At 35.5% G+C, this 27,239-nt stretch overlaps 2 protein-coding genes and 1 long non-coding RNA gene across 4 annotated transcripts; 2 read left to right on the plus strand and 1 right to left on the minus strand.

Annotated features, from left to right (window-relative positions):
* The first annotated feature begins 1,370 nt into the window (after positions 1–1,370).
* LOC311279013 (low-density lipoprotein receptor-related protein 8-like) lies at positions 1,371–18,402 on the plus strand. The gene is made up of 13 exons (XM_084390239.1): positions 1,371–1,490; positions 3,419–3,769; positions 4,348–4,467; positions 4,857–4,982; positions 6,219–6,390; positions 6,485–6,700; positions 9,536–9,654; positions 11,198–11,337; positions 11,556–11,700; positions 13,398–13,508; positions 14,250–14,324; positions 16,208–16,362; positions 17,618–18,402. Exons 1-13 carry the CDS (start codon positions 1,427–1,429, stop codon positions 17,642–17,644), a joined length of 1,821 nt encoding a protein of 606 aa, XP_084246365.1. The 5' UTR covers positions 1,371–1,426; the 3' UTR covers positions 17,645–18,402.
* On the minus strand, positions 16,207–22,505 carry LOC311279016. Of its 2 annotated transcripts, none has more exons than XR_014625507.1 (3): positions 22,367–22,505; positions 20,870–21,062; positions 16,207–16,342 (listed from the first exon to the last, which is right to left on the minus strand). It is a non-coding gene; the product is annotated as an uncharacterized lncRNA (long non-coding RNA). The 2 variants fall into 2 exon arrangements; XR_014625508.1 differs by lacking the exon at positions 16,207–16,342 and adding an exon at positions 19,865–20,635.
* Positions 22,402–27,239, plus strand: LOC311279015 (N-acetyllactosaminide beta-1,3-N-acetylglucosaminyltransferase 3-like). Its single transcript, XM_084390244.1, has 2 exons — positions 22,402–22,542; positions 25,583–27,239. Exon 2 carries the CDS (start codon positions 25,591–25,593, stop codon positions 26,743–26,745), a length of 1,155 nt encoding a protein of 384 aa, XP_084246370.1. The 5' UTR covers positions 22,402–22,542; positions 25,583–25,590; the 3' UTR covers positions 26,746–27,239.

Raw genomic sequence — 27,239 nt, forward strand, 5'->3', positions numbered from 1 at the left:
CATTACAAAACACGAATCTCTGAGTTTTGTAACGTGCGATTGGGTCTAAAGCGAGAAAGGGCTAATATGAAAGAATGCGTGGATTTTAATTAAAAAATGTCAGTGTGTCATCAGTTATCATCAGCTTGTCATGTGTTATTTACTTGTATGCTGCGCGTCTTAGTGAAGAAAATTAAACTTTCATGATTTTCCCTTGTGATAACATCAGGAATTGTGATTCTGTTGTTTCACTGATACGAGAAAGGATATGAATAATTTCCTGTCAAATGTAAACTGGGGTTTTTTTGTGTGTTGACTGGGGGTCTAGAATGTAGGTTAATGTCTGGGTCTATGTTACTCAACGGTGTTAAGACTGCAAGAATGTCGGTTCATGTAATATATAGGTCAACGACGCACATACGTAATTCCACAAGAGAGGTCTGATAGCATGATCCCTTTGCAAAGCATCAGTAGCATATCATAGGGGTCATTTAGGCTGGGGAAATGATTTTGTCCCTCATCACTTTATAAAATAAAGAAGCATGCTTCAATGCTCGCTATTCAATAAATAAAGAGATTAAAAAAAATCTAGCTTGTGATTTAAAACTAGTAAGCCTATATTTGCCATTTTTGTTTATTATATATTTCAGAATATATGTATGTGTGTATATATACACACATACGTACATATATTCTGAAAATATCAGCATTCATCGCAAAAATCTATCATCTATCTATCTATATATATATATATCATCGCAGATTTAGACTTTTTTGCTTTTTAAATTACTTTTAACCACCTGATAACGTTGATTTAATGGATGTAGGCTATATATAAACTCAGTTCTCCGAATGCTATTTTAATCTCTGGGGAAAACTGAGGCGTCACTACAATAAACATAAACTGGAATAGAAACAGAACTGAAATTGTAATAAATACAAAAACACACAAAATACTAGGCTATATATACGAGAGAGAGAGGACAGAAATAAATACTGTTGTGCGAATTGAAAAGGTGCATCTGCATACGTAGCTTATACGAATGTGTAGCCTATAAATAATGAAGGGTGCATTACACGAGTGGAAAGATTTGTACATGAGAGAATAATGAGAATTAAGGTTTCCTATCAGAGTATCCAAAGCTGCAGTTCATCATCACGTTTTCACAAATCTTTTGTCTTCATTTTTAACTGTGTATCTATTGTTTTATAATTTAAAATCAAACTTATGTCTTATTTTTAAATGTTGCACTTAAACGTGAGCTTTTTCTATGTGTTTTTAAAATATTTGGTTTGATATTCTGTTATCTAATGCAATGGCACTCATTAGTATGCTAAAACTTTTTGGAGGTGAACTTAACTTTTGGGGTGACTACATAATCTGTAGTGCGGAAATGACGCAATTGCCTCGCGACAAGAGCGCACTTTAGAGGACGCTGAGCAAGGCATGGAACACCTTGGTGCACTACTACTTCTGTTGACTTGTGTGTCACGTTTTCCTTTAACGGAAGGTAAGGGATAGTTTGTAAATATGTGTGGACAGAGGATTATAAATGCATGTGCTAATATGTCTGAATGCATCGCTAGTGTTCACACTTTCCTATTGGACCTCACGTTGCACGCGGCGCTGTCACGCCATCTGATTGGATCGAACGCCTCATGCTCCGTCAAACTGATGTTCCGAGTTTCCTCGCGAAATATAAAGATATATTTAATTACTACATTACTGTCAAGCACGTGCACTTTTAAATATACCAAAATAAATATACTATAACTGTATTTAATTTTGAATGTTGTAAAGCATCGTACAGCCTGTTCTTGGTATTGTGTCAAAGTTAATTACATAATATAATATAATATAATATAATGGTTTGACTCTGGATTGTTTTTCACATTAACATATTATGTTTTTCACACACATGATTACTATACATATATAAGTACACAATTTAATTCAACAAATATGTAATATTCTAGTATGTCATTTGTCCTCCATAACTTGAAGTATATACTGCTCTAACCAAGTTCAGGACAAATATTTACATCTATTTTTACTGTTTAACTCCTGGATGATGAGCGCCTTCGTGTTTGATGGGCAGTGTTCCTCAATTTGGCTGGATTTCTTCAAAATCCTCTACAAGTGCCCAATAGAGTTAAGGTCAGGTGAAATAATTGTACACTGAACAATTTTCAGTCATTGTCATGTTGAGAAAGTATCCAACAACGCAGGGAATAAGGAGAAGGTAGCATCTTCTGTTTCAAGATTTTGTATTACGTCACATAATGATGTGTGAATTCATTACAGCATTGATTAAGCACAAGTACCCCAACTTGCACCAGAAAATATTTTGTAACTTTCATGAGGACGGTATACTCATTTTTGCAACACAACATTTATCCACTTTGATAACAAAATATTATCTTCCTGATTAATATTGACATGCTTCTTTGGTTAATGATCAAGCAGACTTAATATGTCTTCTACGTAAAGAGTAGGTGCTGAATTTGTTAACTTTCAGAGGGGGTGTACTAATTTATTCTGAGATATATATAGATATATAGTTTACCAAACGTAAACAACATGGATATTGGCTGTTTCAAATTCAAATAAAACATCTGTTCATTTGTTATGCCACTTCTATGACATTTACAGTTATTCATTACTTATTTTCTTTTACCAGGTGGGAAATTACTGAAAGGTCTAACAAGTGTGCAAAAAGTAATTTATTATTATAAATAGTTCAAACATTCATTCAATCAATAAAAAAATAATGTCAAGATATTCATAAATTAAAAAGCTTTTATGGGAGAAAACAGAACTGAATTAAAATTTCTATTGTGTTTTGTATTATCATAAGGTATGGGAAACTCTCATAAAAGAAATAATCCAAGGGTCACAACTGGCTGCAACAAACCTTTTAAGGTCAAAAACCCCTTTAACCAATGGCTTTCGTAGCGTAAGCAGTTCGTTGCAACTGGGCATAAGTTTTGTGTAAGTTTATAAAACAAGAACCTAAATCACAAGTCATAAAGAAAACTTTTAGATTTTTCTCGGAAGATGTTTGCGTTATATACATGCAATAAAATAGGGATTGAAATGTAAAATGACATTTCAGATTTTTTTTTTTTATCAATTAGGATGGGATAAAAATTAGCATAAAATAGCTTGCCCTGTTTTTATATATATATATATATATATATATATATATATATATATATATATATATATATATATATATATATATATATATATTATTGCCATGTCAAATGTTGCAGTGTGGTAACTGACAATACAGTAAATTGCCAAAAGTGCAAGAAATGTCCCAGATTATCCTAATTCACCTACTTGCACAATTTTACTAAATGTTGTCTAGTCACATTTCTGTGATCGTCTCAAACTGTCTTCTTTCATCTTTCAGAACTGTTTTTATTTTCGCAGGTTTTCCAAAGTTTGTGTGTAATAATGGCAGATGTGTGCCTGTGAATCAGCGCTGTGATGGTGTGGACCACTGTGGCGATGGAAGCGATGAGGTCTCCTGTTTGAATTGCACTAGTGGCTCCTTCCACTGTGTGGCAGCAGCGCAATGCGTTTCTGCCCGCAGCGTTTGTGATGGAAAGCTGGACTGCTCAGATGGAGCAGATGAACAGTTATACGCATGCGCACCGCTATCTAAACCACAGACATGCACCAGATCAGAGTTCAGATGTGCTAATGGACACTGTGTGCCCAGTTCATGGAGGTGTGACCACTCCCCTGACTGTGAAGATCGCAGCGATGAAGAGAACTGCGGTGCGTTGCTTTTTTATTTTGGCCGTTTATATACAGCTTTGTTATTTTTATTGTATATATTAATAAAAATAGTATTCCACCACTGATTAAAATGTTGGTGTTTATAATATTTTATATTGAGTTTTTCAAAGAAGTCTTTTGCATTTATTTGATAAATTAAAAACACAAAAATTGTGAAATACTATAATTTATTACAATTTAAAATAACTGTTTTCCATGTTAATATATTTTGAAAGCTGAATTTTCAGCATCATTGCTCCAGACTTCAGTGTCACATGATCCTTCAGAAATCATTCTAATATGCTGATTTCCAAAGTTTGTGTGTAATAATGGCAGATGTGTGCCTGTGAATCAGCACTGTGATGGTGTGGACCACTGTGGCGACTGTAGATGATACAAAACTAAAATAACACTGCTCTTTGCTGAATAAAAGTGTTCATTTCTTTAAAAATAGACTATGATATGTAATGTAGACCAGTACGAAAAGTGCTTTATGAAAGAAGCTTCTTTTTTTTTTTTTTATTAATGAATGTTTCATAATTCACTTTCTTTCACTCTCTATTTCTGTCTTTGTGTAGATCAAAACGAATGTGAGATCGATAACGGCGGATGTTCCCACATGTGTATTGATCTGCCATTTGGCTTTATGTGTGACTGCCCCAGTGGAATGAGGCTGGTCACGGACACACACTGTGAGGGTGAGAAATGATTCACACAGGTTAACTGGAGAAATGACTTCATGTGATCCAGTGCATGCCATGTTACTCTAGAAACGTCATTGTAGAAATGCTTTATTTACTGTCGGAGCAATAACAGGGTGGTTACCGAGCTAAAACAAGTAGTATTCAACAGCTTATATGATCTAAACATTTCCCCCCTCTGTGAGGTGACCCACTCCTCCATGTCAAATTAATTATTTTTTTTGCAGTTTTAATGCAGGGAAACTTACTAATTACACTTTTAACCAAACCTATAAAATTAGCTAAGCTAGTAATCCTTCTCTCTTTGGTTATGCCAATAATCATGGTTGACGTTTTAGTATTAATAGGTTTTACTTTTCTCTCAAATACTAACTTTTCACTTTTAGATGTGGACCACTGTCTTGATTCAGATGTGTGTGATCAAATTTGCGGCAGTTTCGATGGATCTCCTGCGTGTGAATGTCAGGATGGGTATGAACTGACCGCCGGGACTGGACAGTGCAAAGCTACAGGTGAGAGGATTATTTAAATGTAATTGTCCTGTAAAGACAGTCAAAATTGCAGATCTCTAATATTTTGTATGTGAATCAGTGATAATTTGATATTATTTATGATAATTTGATATTTTTTTCCTTTATAGTGTCCTTGTTATATACAGTTAAGTACTGAGTAATATTAATTCACAACATGCACTTACTATAGCGTTTGGATTAGGGTCAGATGCTTTTTTTACAGTAGCAATTACATTAATGTGTAATGAGGACACTATAAAATAAAACGTTACCTTATTTATATACGATTACACTACCATTCAAAAGAAAGATTTCTTTTAAAGAAATGTAATACTTTTATTCAGCAAGGATGCATTAAATTAATCAAAAGTGACAGTACAAATTCTAAAAGATTTGTATTTCAAATAAATGCCGTTCAAAAAATGTATCACAGTTTATCATCAGCAGTTCAGCACATGATTTCAATATTGATAATAATCAGAAATGTTTCTTGAGCAACAAATCAGCATATTAGAATGATTTCTGAATGATCATGTGACACTAAAGACTGGAATAATGATGCTGAAAATTCAACTACCATACATTTTGAAATATATTGAAAAATAAAAGAGTTATTTTAAAATTGTAATGATATTTCACAATATTTCAGTTTTTACTGTAATTTTAAACAAATAATTGCAGCTTTTGTAACCATAAGAGACTTCTTTCAAAAACATAAAAAAAATCTTACCAACCCCAAACTTTTGAATGGTTGTGTTGTGTATATTATTTCTTAATATTTTGAATTGGCTTATATGTTTTCTGTTTTCATTTTATTTTTATCTTAAGTTTTAGTAATTTTGTACGGAGCCCCTAAAGGGTTATGGTGGTGGCGGAAAAAAATATGAGATGGGAGGAAAAATAATAAGTCAATGCTTTTGCGTTCTCTCGCAAATGTTTTGTGTTCCCCTGAAAAACTTTGTGAGCGAACTCAGTTTCTCAGGGGAACACAAAAGCATTGCCAAATAACTTTTCCTCCATCTCCATTCCAGTTTAAGGGATCTGTAATTTTGGTTTGTGCGTTTGTCATTTTTATAATTTTTATATATCTATTTAACTGTCTTTTTTTTTGTTTTTTGTTTTTATTTTAAAATCTAGTAATCAAATATTTGTATTTTATTTCAGTTAATAATTTTTTTAAATAGTTTTAATTAACAGTAACAACATTGATTCTGGTGAGCGATTGGTCTTGTACAGGTGCTGTTGGTCATGTGGTGGTCAGCACTCATGAGGGTGTTATGTGGATGGACCTCAGCGGCTCTGAGCAAAGAAACATCACGTATAAAAGTGTCTCGCAAGGACCTGTTACAGCACTTAATGCAAATAACATGCTATACTGGACCAGTCCAGAGAATGACGTCATCTACAGGTGCAGCACCATATTGATTAAATAGAAAATGAATATGCTATTCATACATTTTATCACTCATCACACAATTTAAGCCAGTTTCTGTCTATTTCAGAATGTCTTTAGACGCCAGTGACCATAGACCAGCTGTGTTGTTAAACGCCTCCATAGGTGTTCAGGGATTGGCGGTAGACTGGATCCATGAGCTTTTGTACTGGGTCAGCACCAGTACTCATGCTTTACACGTGGCCTCTCTGAATGACTCCAAACAAAGGCAGCTTGTGTCTGGACTCTCCAGACCTACTGCAGTTGCTGTCCAGCCACTGCTAGGGTAAAATACTGTCTTCTTCTCTATATAAATCACTTATCCCCGGTTTAACAGACAGGGCTTAGATTAAGCCAAGAGCAGGTCTTAGTTGAGTTATAGGACATTTAAGTAGCTTTTATAAACGTGCCTTAGAAAAAATATATATTTCTGGTGTGCATCTTGAGACAAAACAATGCCACTGATTTATTTTGTCAGTGCAAGTTGTTTAGGTTAAAATAGCTCAAACATGCATTTTAGTCTGGGACTAGGCTTAAGCCTTGTCTGTGAAACCGGGCAAAAGTTGCATAAATGTGAACCAGAAAGAAAAAACAAATCTGCTGGAAAAGAATGTAGGACAGGACTTTATTCAAATCATAGGAATTTGAGTAATATGGTGGATGGATATTATAGGTCAATATTCTTTTGCTATTAATATTAGCAACTCCTCAAAATATTACGATGTACCTACACATACGGTGTAATATATTTTATATTATAAAGACAAGTGCTAATATTTTGATTTATAATAAGAATAAAGAAAACTTTTTTTCTTTTAGAATAATGTCATTGTGATGAATTGTGCACAATAACATTTGTTCATGAAAGATATGGTCAATATTGATCATGTTGTCTTTAAAGGTGTACTCCACCAAATATTGAAAATTCTCTCATCGTTTACTCACCCTCACGTCACGCTAGATTTAGTACATTTTGTTCTTCCTGGTTGTCTTAGCTCTTACACAAACAATGTGACCAAATAACCAGGAAGAAGCAGAGAAGTGTTTATTTAAACAAGATGTAACTAGAGAACACAGGGGAATAAAACACTGGCCAAAACAAAGAACAAAGCAGTTAGCACTCTGAGAATCACAAATCTAACAATCGTCATTGAGGTTAACATCCGCAAGACCAGACAACAAATGAATGTGACAACTACAACATTCTTGTTCACCTTTTGTTTCCCTCTGATTTTAGGTAGAAGTTATGGGTTGAGATAAGGTTAGGAGGACTATGTTTTTGGACACACATTGTGAAGAAATTGGCGCAAGAAGTAATGCAGAAGTTGACTGTCACTTAAATTTTTTTTACAAAACTGCCATGAATTTACATATACTGTAAATACAATCTACACAGATGAATAAAAAAGAAAGAAAAAATGAATGGCCTTGCTATTTCAAAAATCTTAAATGCATTAAATAATAACAGGTTTAATAGCTTTATTTGTTTGTACTCTCCATAATAGGAACTAATTCTCTAATTCCTTAAGCACTTAAACATTATTAATAATGTATATGCCTCATTCTATCATAATGTAAGAAACCAAATATGATATGTTCATACAGTAAAGGAAAACTACACAACAGTTTTTTTCATTTATAAATGTGGAAATCTTGGCTGGTGAGGGTCTATGTTGCCGTGTTGACCTGTTCTGTTGATTGTTCTTCTCTTTAACAGACACCTTGTCTCATTTTGCAGAAATTTTAAGAAAAAAACTTGGGAATAAATTTAGAAACCTCCCACAATTACCTCTTTTCATCTCTATAGTGCTAGAGGAGGAACAAGGAAATAGCCATACCTAAATAAGTAGGATCTTCCTTCTCACGAATCTTTAACATGGCAGTTATTCAATGCAGTTTAAACTTTTGTAATTGGGAAAGGGAAAGACCTGAGGAACTGGATATCAGTTTCAATTAATTGCTGACTGAACTCAAAGCTCCTCTCTCTTCAATGTCCTCCTATTTTAATTGCCTGAATCAACAATAAGAAAAATAGAGATTTGGGCAACTTTATCTGACACCTCATCCTATGTAAAAATCAGAGCGCTATTTCCACCTGCATAGAGTTTTCATGACATTACAAAAATAGGCCATCACTTCTAGTGCGAGTTTCACAATGCGCTGACATTTACATCCATTATGAACTCATGAATCCACATTTGACAGTTGCCTGGAAGCAATGGTTTATATAAAATATTAGTATTTTTCTCACACACACCTATCTTTCACTTAAGAAGACATTATAGCCGCGTTTCCATTACCCTTCAAATTTCGCAAAGTGAAATGAAGCCCAATAGAAACGCGTTAATTTTGCAAAAAAGTTTTTATGCTCGCATGAGGTGGTTTTTCAACCAATAGGGCCTACGAAAAAGGAGTATTTTGCAAAACTGTCTTGACGGGTCACCTGGCGTCCTACGTAAAAGTCGATCATTCTTTAAAGATAATGCAGTAGGCCTATGTTTGGACAGAAAATGAGACAGAGTTTTTTTTATTAAACTCATAAAAGACAAAAGAATTTCGGAAATACTGGATTCTAAACAACAAAGGAATGGCACAATTTATCAAGACCTTGAAGCAGATAGGAGAAAGGAACACACAGAAACACCTCATAGTGCTGCTCACAAGTAGCCTATAAGGGGCTTTTCTTGCCATTAATGCTTGGATAACACGCCTACTCTCCTTCGATTAAAAATAATGGCTAGTGCGGTGGCTTCAATATACGTAAACCTATCAACATCTGTTGCCATGATTTTTGGAATGACTTCTCACACGAAAAAAAAAAAAAAAGACGTTTTAGTCGCATAACATCGGTAGTTTTTTTTAACGACATATAGAAAATATCGCAAAAGTTTTGCGCAAATCTGTAATGGAAACGCGGCTACTGATTCCTCAACTAAGGTGTTATGAATTATCGTTGTGTTCATTTTGCGTGGTTTTTGAAGCGTCAGCTTTGAGCGGCCCATCCACTTCCATTATATTGACTCGCAGAAATGTAGGCCTATTAGTTTTCTACACATCTTTGTTTGTGTTCCTAAGTTTGTTTGAATTTGTATGTGTTCTAAACCTGTTTTTCTTCCACTAGGTATCTGTTCTGGGCAGAGAGTGGGGCGTCTCCCAGAATTGAGCGAGCCAGTTTGGATGGGACAGGCAGAATATCATTGATAAATTCATCCATACGTTCCCCTGTCGCAATCTCTCTAGGTTAGACTTCTCTGTAACACTTTACAAAAAGGTCCCATTGATTAATGTGTGTTAATGCATTAACTTAAATTAACCAACAGTGAGAAGTACATTTGTTAGTTATTATTAATCTTTGTTTGTTTCTTAATATAAATACAACTGTTCGTTGTTGGTTCATTTCAACCCATGTCCATTAAATAATGTTAATTGATACAACTTTTGATTTTAATAATATATTAGTAAATGTTTAAATGATTCAGAATTATTTTATTTATTATTATTAGGCTAATTATATATTATTGTAAAGTGTTCTCATGAGCAATTTAGTTGTGAGATCCAGCCTGCTCATTTTACTTAATCACTTTTTGTACCAAGATTTTTATTTTATATAAATGAAACCAAACTCATCCTTAAAGAGGTCATGAACGGCATTTTTTTTTTATAATGGTCTCTGAGGTCCACTTATAATGTTATCAAGATTACATAAAAAAACATTGTAATTTAGAAGTAGGCTAATAAGATATTTTCTATTCTGTTTTTGACCCTCTCTTTCAAACACTCTTGTTTTGATGTGTGCGTCATATTCAAGACTTGGAAGTAAACACCCACTGCTATGATTGGATAGTTGAACATTTGCCAACAATTTGAAACAACATATTACATTATGCTCATAGCCTATGTCTTGGTTGTGGCAAATAAAATATATATACAAAATAAATTTGTTACCCACTTGAAGTTACCACAGTTATAATTGACAAACTGAATTATGAATGAATGTACCATTGTTTGTCGTTCTTATAGGTTATTCATAGTTCATAATTTTCGATAAAGTAAAAAAATAATTAATTGTCGTTTGCAGTGTCGTGTTTCAATAAAGTGAAACTCACTGTAATGTCTTACTGATGACTAAACAGAAGATGTCGCTCACTGACGCTTTTATTCAGTATTACAGCGAATGGTTTGGATACGTGTTTTCGTTCTAATGGGCTAATCCAATGCATTAACCCCATAAATACCGAAGCAAAGGAAAGAACAGCAAATCGCAACTGTCAGTTTGACAGTTCAGTTTGACTGCGATGCTAGTATAAATACTCCGTACCTATCAAACGATCTGTAACAGACACAGCAATAGTGGCACGGTAAAAACACAACAAGGACAAGGCAATGATGTAGAAGTAGGCATTGATCTTCTTCTGCAGAGGCAGTCTTTCATCACACAATGACGTAATAATGTGACAAAATCCTAAACGAGTAGTTTTCGGAGCTTGGTTTCAATAAAAGCCATTTTTGGACTAACATGGAAGTTTTGAGTTTTGAAACTTAAAGTATTTTTTTTTTATATAGTAGAATGACCTCTTATATGTCAAAAGATCAAGGAAAATCTGTTTTCTCATTTTATGACCCCTTTAAACTAATCCATTAATCAAACAAAAACAACTAGATAAGAGTTAGAAAACAAGATAAGACAAGATAGGAGTTTGATAAAAGATTTATTGTCATCTATTTTGGTCAAGTTAAAGTTAATAAATAAGCTGATAGATATAACTTTTCTTTCCTCATTAAGATATCCCTCGTGGTCTGCTGTACTGGGCGGACTCAGGTCTGCGCACAATATCAAGGGTTGCATTTGATGGACAACATAGAAAGATGGTTGTGGAGTCTAATGGTTATCTGGATCAACCGTTTGGACTGGCCGTATTTGAGGTACATAACACATTGCATGCAATTCATTTCACTACAAATGACCACAGCTGATTTTATAACGGCAACAAAACGAAAACACACCTGTGACACTCTATAATGTTTTATATTATCCATATTCACATATGTGTTTTGATTTTTATTGAAATATTAATATTATAAAATGTATAATGGCATTGATAATGGAGTAGTACTGAATTTCTGATGTATATGTCATGCAGAGTCGAGTGTACTGGAGTGACCAATTTACCAAATCCATCTGCAGTGCAGACAAGCACAACGGCAATATGCTCCAGGTGACTCAGAGACTCGGATCCGTCACACCTGCTGGGCTGGTCATCCTTCAGCCACTGTTACAGCCTGCAGGTAGACACAAATCTTTACACTGTTAGTGGCCAAAAGTGATGTCTGGCCTAGAAAAATGTATATCTTCAGATTCTTCACCCTATGTTTAGATAACATTAAAAATGTTTTTAAGATTTTGTAAGTATATTGCATAGTTGTGCTTGGGGTCAATTGTTTTATATGTGATAATGCAATGAAACATGCCAACTTGTACGGATATAGTTTTTGGCCAGACTGTCAAATAAAGAAATTATGAATGCATGCGAAGATTAGAGAACCAACGAAATATTAACTTTTACATATTAAAAAGTTGCCAGTCAACGCCAGTGTTTTTGATCATTTTCAGATTTCAAATTTCAAATTCAAATTTCCCAGAATACTTTGTTGTGTGTATATCTTAACATGCAATATATCAAAAGAAAGAAGAGACCCTCTGCTTTTAAACAAAAAAAGTGTTTAAAAGCAGTTTTATTCTGTCTTCATGTATTCTTTTTTTAACAATCCCATTTTTGTCAGACTACATCCAGATCGGATTCGGAATGATGGAAGAGTTAATTACTGATTATGCTGTAGTGGTAAATGTATGCTTTTTGTAGCTGTAGTTCGCCTTTTTTGACAAAAAAAATATTTTTAGATAAATAAAATACCTTAATCTAGTGTTACATACACGTTACAACACGTACATACAAGCATGCACTACTAGTGGTAACAGTTTCCAATAAGATTTCATTTGTTGAGTAAGGGATAATGTAGAGCGAGGCGGTTGTTATAGCGAATACATCCCCGACAGGCTGGTCTTGAATCAGCCTGAAGGGGTTGTATTCGCTATTACAACCGCCTCACTCTACATTATCCCGCGTATTACATGTACCCACCAAATAAATCAATAATTTGACACAAAATATTGATTTAAAAAGGAGTTTATTGATTTAAAAACGATTGTATTGCTTCCGCTAAAGAAAATAGTCTGTTCCGTCTCTACGGTTAGAATCCTGCGTCCATAGCATGTCAACGGTGTGTTATACTTAGCAGCGGTCTGTTATCAAGAAATAACAGACCGCATTCTGCAGTGGAATTCAACCAAGCCATGTAATAACATGAAATAACAATGAACAATACTTGTACATCCTTTATAAATCTTAATGTAAATAGTAAACAGTTGACATATATGGTGAAAGAATTAAAATCTTTGGGTGACTAACTCTTTGATGCACTGTGAACAAACATGAACAGGATGGGTTAACAAATGCTGTAAAAATATATTGCTCATTTTTAGTTCATGTTAACAAATGAGTCCTTTATTATAAAGTGTTACTCTGCTGGTTATAAGTGTGACTTTTTTTTTAAAATAAATGTCAACCTCAAATGACACATGAACTTATTCAGTAGTGTTTAAAAAAAGCATCCCAGGATGCAATTTACAACTTTAGTTTCATAGAGAACGCATATAGAGTATGCAGATTTGTGTACGATTTTTTTTGGTCACTAAAGAATTCTTACGTCCATTTACTTTTGATGACTTTCATTCTGAAATGTGACAAATAGTAATAAAACAAAATGAGTTTATTACAACAAATTCAAACGAATTTGTGGTTAATCGCATTAGCTACAAAACCAAACCATGGTTTGAATTTACTGACATCTCTAATACATAGAAATTCAATATTTTTCAATGTGTTGATGTGTTTGTACCTGTGTGTTTGCCCATGCAACTTCAGGTCATGCTGTATGCGGTATTTCTGGAGAGGTTTGTTTGTCAGTCTGCGTCACGGATCTCTTCTCTAAAAAACCTCAATTCATTTGCTCTGACCCACAACAGACTAACTTTGGTACGTGAGTATTTGTGTCTGTGTACATTAGTGGTAAACTTCATAATCCCAGGTTCTTCTTAGTTACTGACTGAGGTACAATTTACTGTTTAGTAGACCATATCTTGCTTATTTTGCTCTTTTGTTAGGCAAGCACCTGCTATGTCAAACACAATGTTCTGGTAACATTTAATGCTGTTAAGCTTAAATTTGCTTAACCCACATGTTAGGCTAACCCTAACCGTAAAGTGACATGTACTTTCCGAAATGCTGCATTTAATTTGTCATCACACCTTTGCTGTGAAAACCACTTTCTTTCTTCTTTCTTTTTTTTTTTTCAACCGTGTCTTGTGTGCATTTAATTTTGTAGAAGCCTTGTTTATTTGTTATGCTTTAAACTACTGGTTCTAACCTGTGATTTTAAAAACTGACTTTAAATGCCCTCCAGATCTCGTGAAGCACTACAGTGCACTGGGAGAACCTAGAGGGACAGAGACCAGATGACTAGATACTCAGTTGATTCTCAGTTGGAAAATGGAGGATATTCTTATCAATACATAAACAGGATACCATCCTTTGACTTCTGTTAGTTGTGTACTCACCTAAACAATTACTGGAAAAGGGTCTCATACAAAAGCAAAACTTGAGATCAGAAGCAGGATGACTGAGACTAATTGTTTATTTTTTCTAAATGGTTTTATGTAGCAGAAGCCTTCAGGTTCAAGAACAAAAATATAAAGTGTTTCTTCCTTCCATTTTCAGACAAGGATCTATTGCGGTCGGGAACAGGAACCCCACTTCCTGATTCAGCATTTTCATGGATTCTGTCTTTGACTGGTTGGTTCAACTTCTCTGTTGCAGCCTTAAAGGGGCCCTATCATGCTTTTTATGAAGTCTTGATTTTGTTTTTGGGGTGTACAAGAATAGGCTTTCACGCGTGATTGTCCAAAAAACACATGATTTTTTTACATATTTTACATTACAGCGCCTCTCTCCCCAGTCTGTCTCGAACGCTCCATATAGTTCCTGTTTCGATGAAGCTGAAATATGAAATGTGCTGTGATTGGTTAGCTGGCTCAGTGTGTTGTGTTTGGTACTGCTTAGTGCGTGTTCGGGAAATGTAACGCCCCTTACCATAACTGACTTTCATCTGCTCAGCTCAGGTTTAAATATTAAAGGAATAGTTCACTTCAATATGAAATCATTTACTGAGGGTGTCAAGTTGTTTCAAACCTGAATGAATTTCTTCTGCTGAACACAAATGAAGATATTTTTGAAGAATGTCGGTAACCAAACAGTTGATGGACCCCATTGTATTTCTTTTAAGGAAGTTAATGGGGCACATCACTGTCTGGTTACCGACATTCTTCAAAAATATCTTCTTTTGTGTTCAGCAGAAGAAATTCATACAGGTTTGAAACAACTTGAGGGTGAGTAAATGATAAAGGAATTTTCATTTTGAAGTGAACCGTTTCTTTAAGGATGGTGTCAATTTCAAACCAATTCAAGCCTGATTCAGACATAAGAATGTTAACAAACAAGAGGATCATGCAGAACGGATTTCATGCACAGACTTTGCAAGCACGGATTTCACAGGACGTTTCAGAGTGGTGTGGTTTTTTTTTGTGGTTTTTTATTATTTTTTTTATACATTTTAGATACAATGTTATACACCATTTAATCATGATATTTGTTGGAAAATTATGGTAATACAAACAGTAATCGATCACAAAACCATGGTTAATTTTTCTAAGGGGTGGTGAACAGCCTTATAAAAGTGAAAGCTTACAAAAGCTACGGTTAACACTATATCAGCACTAATGTTGGCTAGCAGGCGAGCAGAGCCAAACAGCTTTGCCCTTTGTTTACATCGTAGAAACAACTTAAAACTTATAATTGTAATTGTTAATAGAAAATGCAGTGATTCGTTGAATTTAATCTTCTTCTTTTTTAGCATAAGTGGTTGCACACAATTGATTTAGCTACATTTAAACAAATGCATTAAGTTGAACTAAAATTGATTAAGTTCAACTTAATGCATTTGTTTAAATGTAGCTAAAATCAATTGTGTGCAACCACTTACGATAAAATGTTTTATTAAATTCAACGAATCATTTTTTTTTCAGTGTACAAATAATAAGACATACTTACAAGTGATCCAGACAGATTGTCCTGATAAAATGAAAACTGCTCCATTTCAGGAGAAGCTTTTATGCGTAGCCTGCATTGTACTCTCTTGGGTTCTGGAAGCTGTTCTCCGTAAAATGTGATAAACGGGATAATAATGTCCAGGAACAGTGTTTAAAATAAATTAACCACAACCATTTCGTCAGCTTTAGAAAAGGACAAACAAATGGGGTGGGAAAAAAGCATCTCTTTGACATAGCAGCAGCTCAACCAGGCCTCGTCCCCTTTTTTTTTTTGCTTATTCCATGGGCGGGGATTATTTAAATAAGTAACATTGTGACTTTATAAAGCCTGGAAAAACCGCATTGTAGTTCTTGGAAAGTGGATTCTGTTAAATAAAATGTCTTCCTTTTGAAGTGGACTTTGAGCCTTGTAACCGTACAGATCATTTTTATGCTCAAACAGCAACATTACACACTAACTAAAAAAGTGAAAAAGCATAATAGGACCCCTTTAATGCATTCATGATTTTTTTGGAGAAATGTCTGGACTGATGTTCCCTTGATAACCTTTATTTGTTCTTTGTTTGTTAGTCATCATCAGTTTGCTGTTGGTGGGGGTGGTGCTATGGTGGCAGCGGTCTGAATTCTGTGCCTCTCGTTCTCTTTCTCTTCTTGGAGATGTGACTCTTAAAGAATCCCAGGATCCTCTTCTGTTATCCAAGCTACCTGTGGTACACGAGCATAAAGTAAGAGCCACAATTAAAAACAAAAAAATAATTCATTCAAAATGGAATGACCATGAATTGAAATGAATGTATTGCAATTAAAGGGCCGGGCGATAAACAATATCATATTGACATCGCAATAAAATTTACGTCGATAACGATGATATTTTTTTTCAATATGGATTAATAATCTGACAACCTATCACATAGCAGAAATAAACGCGCCAACAGCTAGCCAGTGCATGTTGCTAATAAGTGATTTCTGCGTGCGTGTCTATCCGTGAATGAACGGCACACGGTTTCGTCTGATACACAAACTCACAAGTGGTGCTCACTGCACACTCACTGAGTCAAATTACGTCCAGCTCCACCTCTCTGTTGAGGGATAGAGTTGTGTAGGGTTAGGGTGTAGTTGGATATTGCAGTTCCACCCATTAGGCCCGAATTACATTCGCTCCTCCTCACTGGAAGTCTAGCTAGACTTAAGCTCCACCCATTTGCTCTGCAGTGAGCTGCCACTCCAAGCTCACACACGTGACACTCACTCAGAGGATATGAACAGATGAACTTCTTTTCCTGAGGTGCTTTGCGAGTCACTTCGCAAGCTTTTCGCCCTTTCATTTGAGAAATACCACTGTCAAATACACTCTGAAACTGAAACTAAAACAACAACCATCAAAGCATTTAAAGCACTTTGAGGTCTCAGAAAAAGCGCTATATAAATGTAACGAATTATTATTATCAAATTAATAGTTTGGTTTAACTTTAAGAAATGATGACGGAAATATATCACTACTGTATACTAAAATGTACTTCTCATAGTAATATAAGGAATATCATATTTTTTTCATCCATGTTTTTAATTTATACAATTCTGTTGACAAAAAATAAAAATGCAGTGTTTTGTAAATTGTTATATTTTCATTTGATAACATTTTAAAAGCTTGATTAAATTGTAAAATTTTATATAAATTTGTATTAAATCATAAAACACAATGGTAATGGTAAATGTATGATATGGAAAAAATATTGTGATATTTTTGGCCATATCGCCCAACCCTAATTATAATACTTCATCAGTGAATGCATTAAGGAAACAAGTTATTTAATTTTGATGTCTATTGTCTCCCAATGGTTCAGTTATTTTGTTTCTGTTGTGTTCTTTATAACATGATTATTTCAAATAGCAGCTGCTAAATGATGTATGCACTGTTTTGCATATTTCCTGTTCAAATTTTGCTTCTCTGCATAGATAATATGTTGCTTGTGTGTTCAGGGTGGCACACAGAATGGTTCAACATGATGACAGTATTTTCCTGTAATGGAAACTGCACACTTCCTGTGGTAGATATCACAGCGCCCAGGCAGGAAGATGGATTCCATGAGAACATTCTGCTTGGTGACCCCAAAAATGCTCTTACATTTTTTCCATATGTCTAGTTGTGATTGATAATCATATAGAACACCAGTCAAACTGAATTTGAGCTCAGTGTAATGTATACAAATACACTATCTTCACTGTATCAGACTTTTTAATCCTTTAACTTAATTGTGTGTATCACCCCAAATATGACTGTGAGAGTTTTCGGAGCTCCATGTCAATAATTAACTGATCATGTAGTGACACAACAGATCTGTGAGTTATCACATGATGTTAAGTAGTTTTGAACTTGTTTTAAGATGTTCTGTTTAGTGTATACTGCTGTGGTTTGTGAAGGGAATAATCTCCATTCACCATTTAAGTCGACAATCTCTGTCTTGCCTCTCAAAATCAGTTAAGAAAAGATTTTATTTTAAAATTCATTGATGCTGGAAATGCCTAGATTATAGTTGTGTTATATTTATTATGCGAGGAGAAAAAAAGAAATGCTATTTATTTTTTTGTTTTGGATCACTTACTGTTTTCTCTAAGTTAGTGTTAAAAAGAGGTTTAGTTCTTCTGATTATATATATATAGTAAAGTCTTGAGTTTGAAAAAAAGTGGTTTGAATGCTTTTAATGACCCATGGTATCGTCATATGTTGGGCTTGGTGAAATAAATTATATGGGTTGGAAATTGTACTTTTGCAAATTTTTTTAACCTATTATTTTCTTTTGTGTGTGTGTGCAGTTAGTGATTCTTTTTTAAATGAGATGGCTGTAATCTCAGCTGTGTATTGGAGAAAGCGGTCAACCTGGATCTTCGTAAATCATTCAAATAGATTTGCCATCATCGAGGGCAAATTTCAAATGGCAATTCATGCAGAAATACAGGGTGACTGTGGAAAGATGAGCTGTTGAATCCCTTAACACGCCCTTTAATAAGGTTGTTAAGCTTTTTATGGTCATGTGTTCCTGGGGGTCCAGTCCATGAGCAGTTACTTAATTTAAACAAAACATTTGTTACGTTTTCAGGTTTGTTTTTACCTGACATTGCATAAAGAGACCATACAGAGATGGTTGAAATAAGTTTGAATTAAAGAGGTAATATTTGCCAGATTTGTTGTCACAATCTTTGCTCAGTTGGAGACTGTGATCAAGCCACCCCCAGTGGCTTTAGTTTAGGGCAACTGTGCATGACGGGCAATATGATTTAAAGCCGGTAAATGAAAAGACTATGTCAAAGTCATGTAAGAAGCAAGAATGTAAAATAGACACGCATACACAGAGGCATAGCGGGATCAGCAGCCATATCACCCTGTAGCCCAAGACTGGTTGCCCACTGAAGCTAAGCAGGGCTGAGCCTGGTTAGTACCTGGATGGGAGACCTCCTGAGAAAACCAGGTTGCTGCTGGAAGAGGTGTTAGTGAGGCCAGCAGGGGGTGCTCACCCTGTGGTCTGTGTGGGTCCTAATGCCCCAGTATAGTGACGGGGACACCATACTGCCAAAAGAGCACCGTCCTTCAGATGAGACGTTAAACCGAGGTCCTGACTCTCTGTGGTCATTAAAAATCCCAGGATGTCCTTCGAAAAAGAGTAGGGGTTTAACCCTGGCATCCTGGCCAAATTTGCCCCTTGGCCTCTGTCCATCATGGCCTCCTAATCATCCCCATATACTGATTGGCTTCAGCACTGTCTCCTCTCCACCAGTAAGCTGGTGTGTGGTGAGCGTTCTGGCACAATATGGCTGCCGTCGCATCATCCAAGTGGATGCTGCACATTGGTGGTGGTTGAGGAGATTCCCCCCTTCCATATGTAAAGCGCTTTGAGGTCTCAGAAAAAGCGCTATATAAATGTAACAAATTATTATTATTATACGAAGTAGTTGTGAACGGTAAAGCCAGAAAAGTTAACATAAAAACGTTTTTTTTTAAATAAACGTTTTCTAAAATTGACATAGGCTATATAATTTACAGTTAGTCATTTAGCAGACGCTTTTATCCAAAGCGACTTTCAAATTAGGACTAAAATAAGCGAGTCATCGTGAAGAAGCAAAAACAATGCAAGAAGTGCTCAAAATACAAAGTGCAGGCATTGCTCAGAGTAGTAGCATAAGTCAGACAAGGGAGGATTAAAGGAAAGGATTTTTTTTTTGAGTTTTTTTGAGGAGTTTTAAGTTGTCTTTTGAATGTTGTCAGGGATTCGGCATTCCGGATGAGGGTGGGGAGATCATTCCACCAGCATGGAACCGTGAATGAGAATGTTCTGGAGAGAGATATTTTGGCTCTCTGTGATGGTACCACAAGACGTCGCTCGTTGACTGATCGTAGGCTTCTGGTAGGAATGTAGACTCGTAGGAGCGAGTGAAAGTAGGAGGGAGCTGAGCCTGTGATGGATCTGTAAGCAAGCGTCAATGCCTTGAACTTGATGCGAGCAGCGAGTGGTAGCCAGTGCAGAGAGATGAACAGAGGAGTGACGTGGGCCCTTTTGGGCTCGTTGAAGACGAGACGAGTAGCTGCGTTCTGAATCATTTGTAGAGGTTTAGTTGCTCATGATGGAAGTCCAGCCAGAAGAGCATTGCAGTAGTCAAGCCTAGAAATGACCAGGGCCTGGACCAAAAGTTGTGTTGCATGCTCAGTTAGGAAAGGCCTGATCTTCCTGATGTTGTGCAGTGCAAACCAGCATGATCGAGTTGTCTTTGAAATGAGATCTGTGAAGGTCAGCTGGTCATCTTTTATTACTCCAAGACTTCAGACCGACCTTGATAGGGTGATTGATGAATCTAGCTGGATGGTGAAGTCGTGTTGTAGAGACGGATTGGCAGGGAGGACGAGAAGCTCAGTCTTTGCCAGGTTGAGCTGCAGGTTATGTTCCTTCATCCACGCTGAGATGTCCGCCAGACAGCTTGAGATTCATGCAGCTACTGTGCGATCATCTGGTTGAAATGAGAGGAAGAGCTGTGTGTCATCAGCATAGCAATGGTAAGAGAAACCATGTGCCTGTATGATGTGTCCCAGTGATGTGGTGTAAATGGAGAAGAGAAGGGGTCCAAGAACTGAACCCTGAGGAACCCCTGTGGTCAGTTGATGTGCTTTGGATACCTCGCCTCTCCATGCAACCTTGAAGGATCTACCTGTGAGATAGGACTCAAACCAGTGGGGAGGAGTACCTGTGATGCCCAGAGATGAGAGGGTGGACACAAGGATCTGATGATTCACAGTGTCGAAGGCAGCAGACAGATCCAGGAGAACGAGAGCTGAAGATTTGGAAGGAGCTTTTGCGGTCCGTAGGGCTTCTGTGACCGACAGTAATGCAGTCTCGGTTGAAGTCCCTTTCTTGAAGCCAGATTGTCTGACATTCAGCTGGTTGTTCAGAGACAAGAAGGGTGTTACTTGATTGAAAGCAACTCATTCAAATGTTTTGCAATGAATGGTAGTAGAGAGACAGGTCTGTAATTCTCTACAAGTGATGTGCTTAATGTTGTTTTTCTAAGCAGTGGAGTTACCCGAGCCTGCTTGAATGCAGTAGGGAAAATGCCAGTATGGCATATATACATGCTATTTAAATTTTGTTATCAGTCTGAACATTGTGGAATGTGCTCTGAATCACTGTAAAGTCACGATGAAATCAAAGTAGAGAGAGAGATATTTTCTTCCGTATTGTGACATGAATATGAGTTTAACAGATTATCAAAAAAGAAAAAAATGTGGGGTGGGGATTTGGCTCTGCATCGGTTGTGTATTGAATTTTAAGATGTGGGAGTTGCACTCACAAATAAAGGCAGATGAATGCAAGTTTGCAGGGGTGGGGTTTAATTGGACCAAATGATTGGAGAAATCTAGCGTACGTCATCAGAGAGAAGTCTGTCATGTTCACAGTTTACATAGTCTATAGCCACTCCAAAATGAGTATGTGATGCAAACATGTTAAAGATTAGCAGACAGGCAGGCAATTTATTACGTAATGAGCTGTTCCCATATAAAGGCAGCTCATCAAGTCTACTGAAGCATCTCCTATTTGATTTTCTATTTACTGTCTCACTTTTGGGGCCCTTTAAGGGAGGGGTCTATTGCTCAAGTGCACATCCTGTTACACATCCTCTTTGTGTAATTTAACTTGCATTCAGTTTAAAATAATCAGATTTTCCCAAGTTTCACATGTTCCTGAATCAACAGGATTGTTGTCCCAGGACCAATATTACATGCTGAATTTACTGAAATCACTTGGAGTTTGTTTTACTGTCCTTGAGCTAATGCATATTTTATTATACGTTTTCAAAGTATTTTATTACACGTTAGTACACGATGCACAGAAATGAAAAAAGTGTGTGTGTGTGTGTGTGTGTGTGTGTGTGTGTGTGTGTGTGTGTGTGTGTGTGTGCGCGCGCGTGTGTTTATGTCTGTGTTTCTTGGAATAACAACATAGTTGTTTATATTATATCGGCCTATAATAATAATATAAATAATATATTTGCAAAAACAGTCCGAAATGTGTGCTGCTTTGTTAGTGTCAGAAGAAATCAAATAATTTGTAAAAAAATATATATATAAAAATTTAATAACACAACTGTTTATATTATGGTATTATGGTATATTATGATTCTTGCATGTAGACTAAATGTTAAATGGAAAGAAACCGTTTTGCAATTAAATTTAAATATACATACATGTGGTGTTGATGGTGTTGGTCACTTTCCTCTAGAGACAGCCGGACCACAGGGGCTCCTGTTATTTCCTCGTTAGGAGGAGAGAGTTTGAGCAGTGAATACAGGGTGGTAATGTTTTTTTACATGAACAAATAGGCTTACTTGTTTAGACGGATTCCGAAGAAGTTGACGATCAGGTAAGATAAATATGGTTTCTATCTGCTTCGTTTACGTGACTAAACTATTTACTCCCCCTTTGTTTGGATCGTTGCCGTTAGAAAATGTATGTTGGCTATTCTTAATTTTATGGTATGATTCTCTTATGTAGGCTATTGTGAATCTAATTGAACGAAACAACGGTTCCCTTTATATTGACATTAATAGACCAAAAAATAATACTAATAACGCTTTGATAGAATCTGGACACTGAAGTGCAACAACTTTTTGTTTTTTTAAACTTCCTCCTTTACGATTTTACCTCTGCAATCCATTGCTTCTCAAACTACTCTACATTAATGCTGTTTTAATGTGTTGTATAGCCTACAGGTAAATAATTTGTCTACCCTAAAATGAAAATTCTAGAGGAAAGCATTCTTTAATCATTATTTACAGTTAGCTGGAAGATGGGAGTTTACTTTAAAAATGCATTTCCGTGCAAATGATTGATTAAGTACGTAAGCCTAATTCAAATACCTAAAAAATGAAGATGTTATTTAAATGTAGCCTTTTCGCCAAAATAGTGTTACAGTTAAACAGAAGGAGAATGGTGGATTATTTTTTAAACCACTTATTATACTTATTATAAAAATAAAATACAAATTTAATAGTTATTGTTTGTATACTATAGGCATGAACAATACAGTAGGTTCTACACTAAGTACACATCAAGTCAATCCCTGAATATTTAATTAATTTCTAATCATTTTAAATAACTATCTAATATTCATTAAGAATTTACAAACTTTATATTATTGTAATTATCTAGATTGGTAATATGTGGGTAAATATTTATTTTTTATATTTATATTACATATTTTTTAAATATTTAAAAATAGTTTTAAACGCTAATATTTTTTTTTAACTACATTTCTGCACTAAAATCAACTTTAAAGAAGATCTACATTTATTATTTTCATTCATTAAGATAACATGGAAAATCTGCCATGCTTTAGTGGAGGATTTCTGTAGAAAATAAACACTTTTAACATGAACATGGCATGAAATTACCACTATAACCAGTAGACGACTGCAAAGGACCACTCATTAGCTCATTTGCCATATCCACTCCCTTTTATAGTTCTTTTCGCGTGTTTTGCTTTTGGATTTATTATAAAATTACTATTATAACATATTTGTGCAAATTTATTGCACTGAAGTATAAAGTATAGCAAGAGTAGAAAAAGTCACAAAGTCTCAGGCCATATAGATAAAAGTTTCATAAAACAAATAAATAAATAAATAAGCCCAGATTTTACAATGGATAGGAAACCATCTTGAATTGCTCCCGCATGATATTTTGTAAACTGCATTTATAACAAAGAACTACACAGATGTAGATGTCGACAATCTATCAATAAATGCACACCACACACGTTGTCCTTTGCTTCTGATGCTGCTGCATGCGGATCGAAGAACACGCTGAATAAAGCACGAGTTTTATGAAGTTATCTTTTAATATAAACTTTTAATGTTGTAAATTGGAAATGCTAAAGCTCTCCTGTGTGCTATTGTTTCCTTGTGTAGTGCAGTGCATTTTTATTGTTGAGTTTCAACATTCCTCAAACCAAAGGTCTGCATGCAATTGAATATGAGACAGATGATCAACTCCAGCAATTTTGTTGCAAAGAATTTAAGGACATTGATGTGTGTTCTGAAATTCTGAAAACCCTAATGTTGTTTCAAACCTGACTTGAACTCGAATTACAGTTAGAGTCAAAGTTGAAGTTCAAATAGTTGACAGAGAGTTTACTGAAAACAAAGTTCTCAACACTTCCATATAGGCCTAGAAAAATGAGTAAGAGGTGTGTGTGTGTGTGTGTGTCTGTATTTCTGTATATAGCCTAAATGTTAAATGGAAAGAAACCGTTTTGCAATTAAATTTAAATAAATTAATATTTAACTGTTAATTAATTTAATTGATAAAGAATCATTCAAATTAAGATTGCGTTTAATCTGGAAACCGAAATTTATATCCAATACTAAAAGCTAATGTGTTAGTATGCAGTCTCATGGGTGTGTGTGTCTCTGTGTGTATGTGTAGTGTTCAAAGTTATCACAGCAATGTTAGCAAGTCCCCCACATGTTCACTTTGCTTCCGGGCGGTCGGTCATCTCCAGAATCAGTCAACTAAGAGGTTCTGCGAGTTGATATATATATATATATATATATAAAACCCTCATTGTTTCAAACCTGACTTGAACTCGAATTACAGTTAGAGTCAAAGTTGATCAGTTGATAGAGAGTTTACTGAATTTTACTGGATAATCAGTTGATGCCTTTCCCACAGGTTTTGAATAGGTTAACAGTACAGAAAATTGTATCTGACCATGGTATTCTGTTCTTTCCGCAAATTAGTTCATTTAAAGTCATTATCTTTGACACATTGAGGCTGATTTTTTGTCAGGACTTCACTGCAACAGAACATGAAAACTACATCCACACAGGGCACAGAGCACTGATACAACTTCTACACTGTGACAAATTGTGCTACAAATACCAAAAATAACAACAACAAAAACACACACATTAATTATGCATATGCATTGTTGACATTAGAGACAGTTGTCTTCTACATGTCTCATACAGCTGTCATGAGAAGAGCAGAATAAAATGAATAAGAATAAAGTTCAAAATGAAAAATCTCTTTCTACAGAATATAACTTGTAACTGTAATGATTTTCAATTCATGATATAATAAAAGTGGGAATGGTAATCCAACCCCCTTCAGTAGAACACGATATATTATTCCAAACAACAGCCAAAAAAAATTAGACATTATATAATCATAGTAATAATGATTTTATATATATATACATACATACATGTATATATATCCAACCCCCCAATAAAATATCTTCTGAGTAAATTACAGAATTACATTTTTTTGCTGAACTATCCCTTTCATTAATTCAGTTTCATGGACAGCCTTGAATTAATATTTTGTAATTAGGTCTGAAAAATCCTTGTTGAGAGAACTTTTGTGTTCATACTGTGAATTGTGTCTCTTTTCCTAAACAGGTGCGAAGATGAGAAAGAAAAACACAGAAAAAATAGCATTAATTCTCACAGGTGTTGTGTGTCTCTTCATTATTATGAACAAAAACGACACTGAAGACGACGTGATATTAAATAGCAAAGACACATATGAGATGCTCCGTCATCAAATCTATTCGCCCAGATCCAAAACTCCCCAGCCTTTGTCTTCACGTTGTCAGCAGAATATGTCGGCTTATACTGTGACTGGATTTTCTACTCTGCCAGGTCATATCCAAGATTTCCTGCTTTACCGACACTGTAGGAATTTTCCCATGCTGCTCGACCTGCCTAATAAGTGTGGCGGACCCCTGAACTCTGCAGATGTCTTCCTTCTGCTGGTCATCAAGAGTTCTCCAGAAAACTACGAGCGGCGAGAAGTCCTGCGGAAAACATGGGCTAAGGAACGACTGCACAAAGGTGTGTGGATCCGTAGAGTCTTCATAATCGGAACAACTAAAACTGGCTTTGAGAAGCGCAGGTTGAATAAGTTATTGAAGCTGGAGAACAATGAGAACAAGGACATTTTACAGTGGGACTTCAATGATACATTCTTTAACCTCACACTGAAGCAGATCCTTTTCTTAGAGTGGATGGAAAGATGGTGCCCACAGGCTAGATTTCTCTTAAACGGGGACGATGACATCTTTGCCAATACGTTTAACGTGGTTGAGTATCTTCAAGGTCAAGAGGACAATGATGGAAGTAAACATCTCTTTACCGGGCACCTCATCCAGAACGTAGGGCCTATTAGACGCTCTTCAAGTAAATACTTTGTCCCGGTGCAGGTTCAGGAGTCTGAGAGCTATCCTCCTTACTGTGGTGGAGGAGGCTTTCTTCTCTCAGGCTTCACGGCCAGAATAATCTACAACATGTCTCACTCTATAATTATACTGCCCATTGATGATGTTTACATGGGAATGTGTTTGGAAAAGGCTGGCCTCAAACCTACATCTCACTTTGGTGTAAAAACCGCTGGTTTGCATGTCCCAGCTGAGAACATTGACAAATTTCACCCTTGCTATTACAGAGAAATCCTTTTAGTCCACAGATTTCTGCCGTACATGATTTTTGTGATGTGGGATGAAATACAAAACCCACATTTGCAATGTGGAAAGACAAATTCCTCTTTTCAGGGAAGCCCATAAACAAAATGTTTCATAAAGGGAAACATAATAGCTTGCTGGAATTGATGTATTGACTTGCACAGTCTATGCATTAAATGATTGCTGCAAAAGCAAATTAAGGTTTTTACACCTCTGAAATTTGTAAGAAGTACAATGCTGTACTGTAACAAAGTAGAGCAGGATAGAATCTTTCCATCATTTCAGTTATTTTCGCAAGATTCACTGGACCACACGCAAGTCTTTTTAAAGAGAAGTGTCTGTTCAAGTAAGCTTTAATGTGTGTTTTCAAATTATAAATAGGACATAAATTATTTTGATAGGCTACATTTTGACTTGTGATAAAGTTTGTCCATTTGACAACTCTCCTGTTCTCTAGAAATGTTTGTATTAATAAAAGGCAAATACCAACTTTATAGGTATAATAGTTATAAAATGCTGTATCATTTGCATTTTTTCATGGTGTGTACACAGTAAAAAACGTTGGGTTATTTGTTTAACCCAACATTTTTAAGTGA

Source organism: Rutilus rutilus (assembly GCF_951802725.1).
Source record: "Rutilus rutilus genome assembly, chromosome: 19".
In the NCBI taxonomy this organism is placed as follows: Eukaryota; Metazoa; Chordata; class Actinopteri; order Cypriniformes; family Leuciscidae; genus Rutilus; species Rutilus rutilus.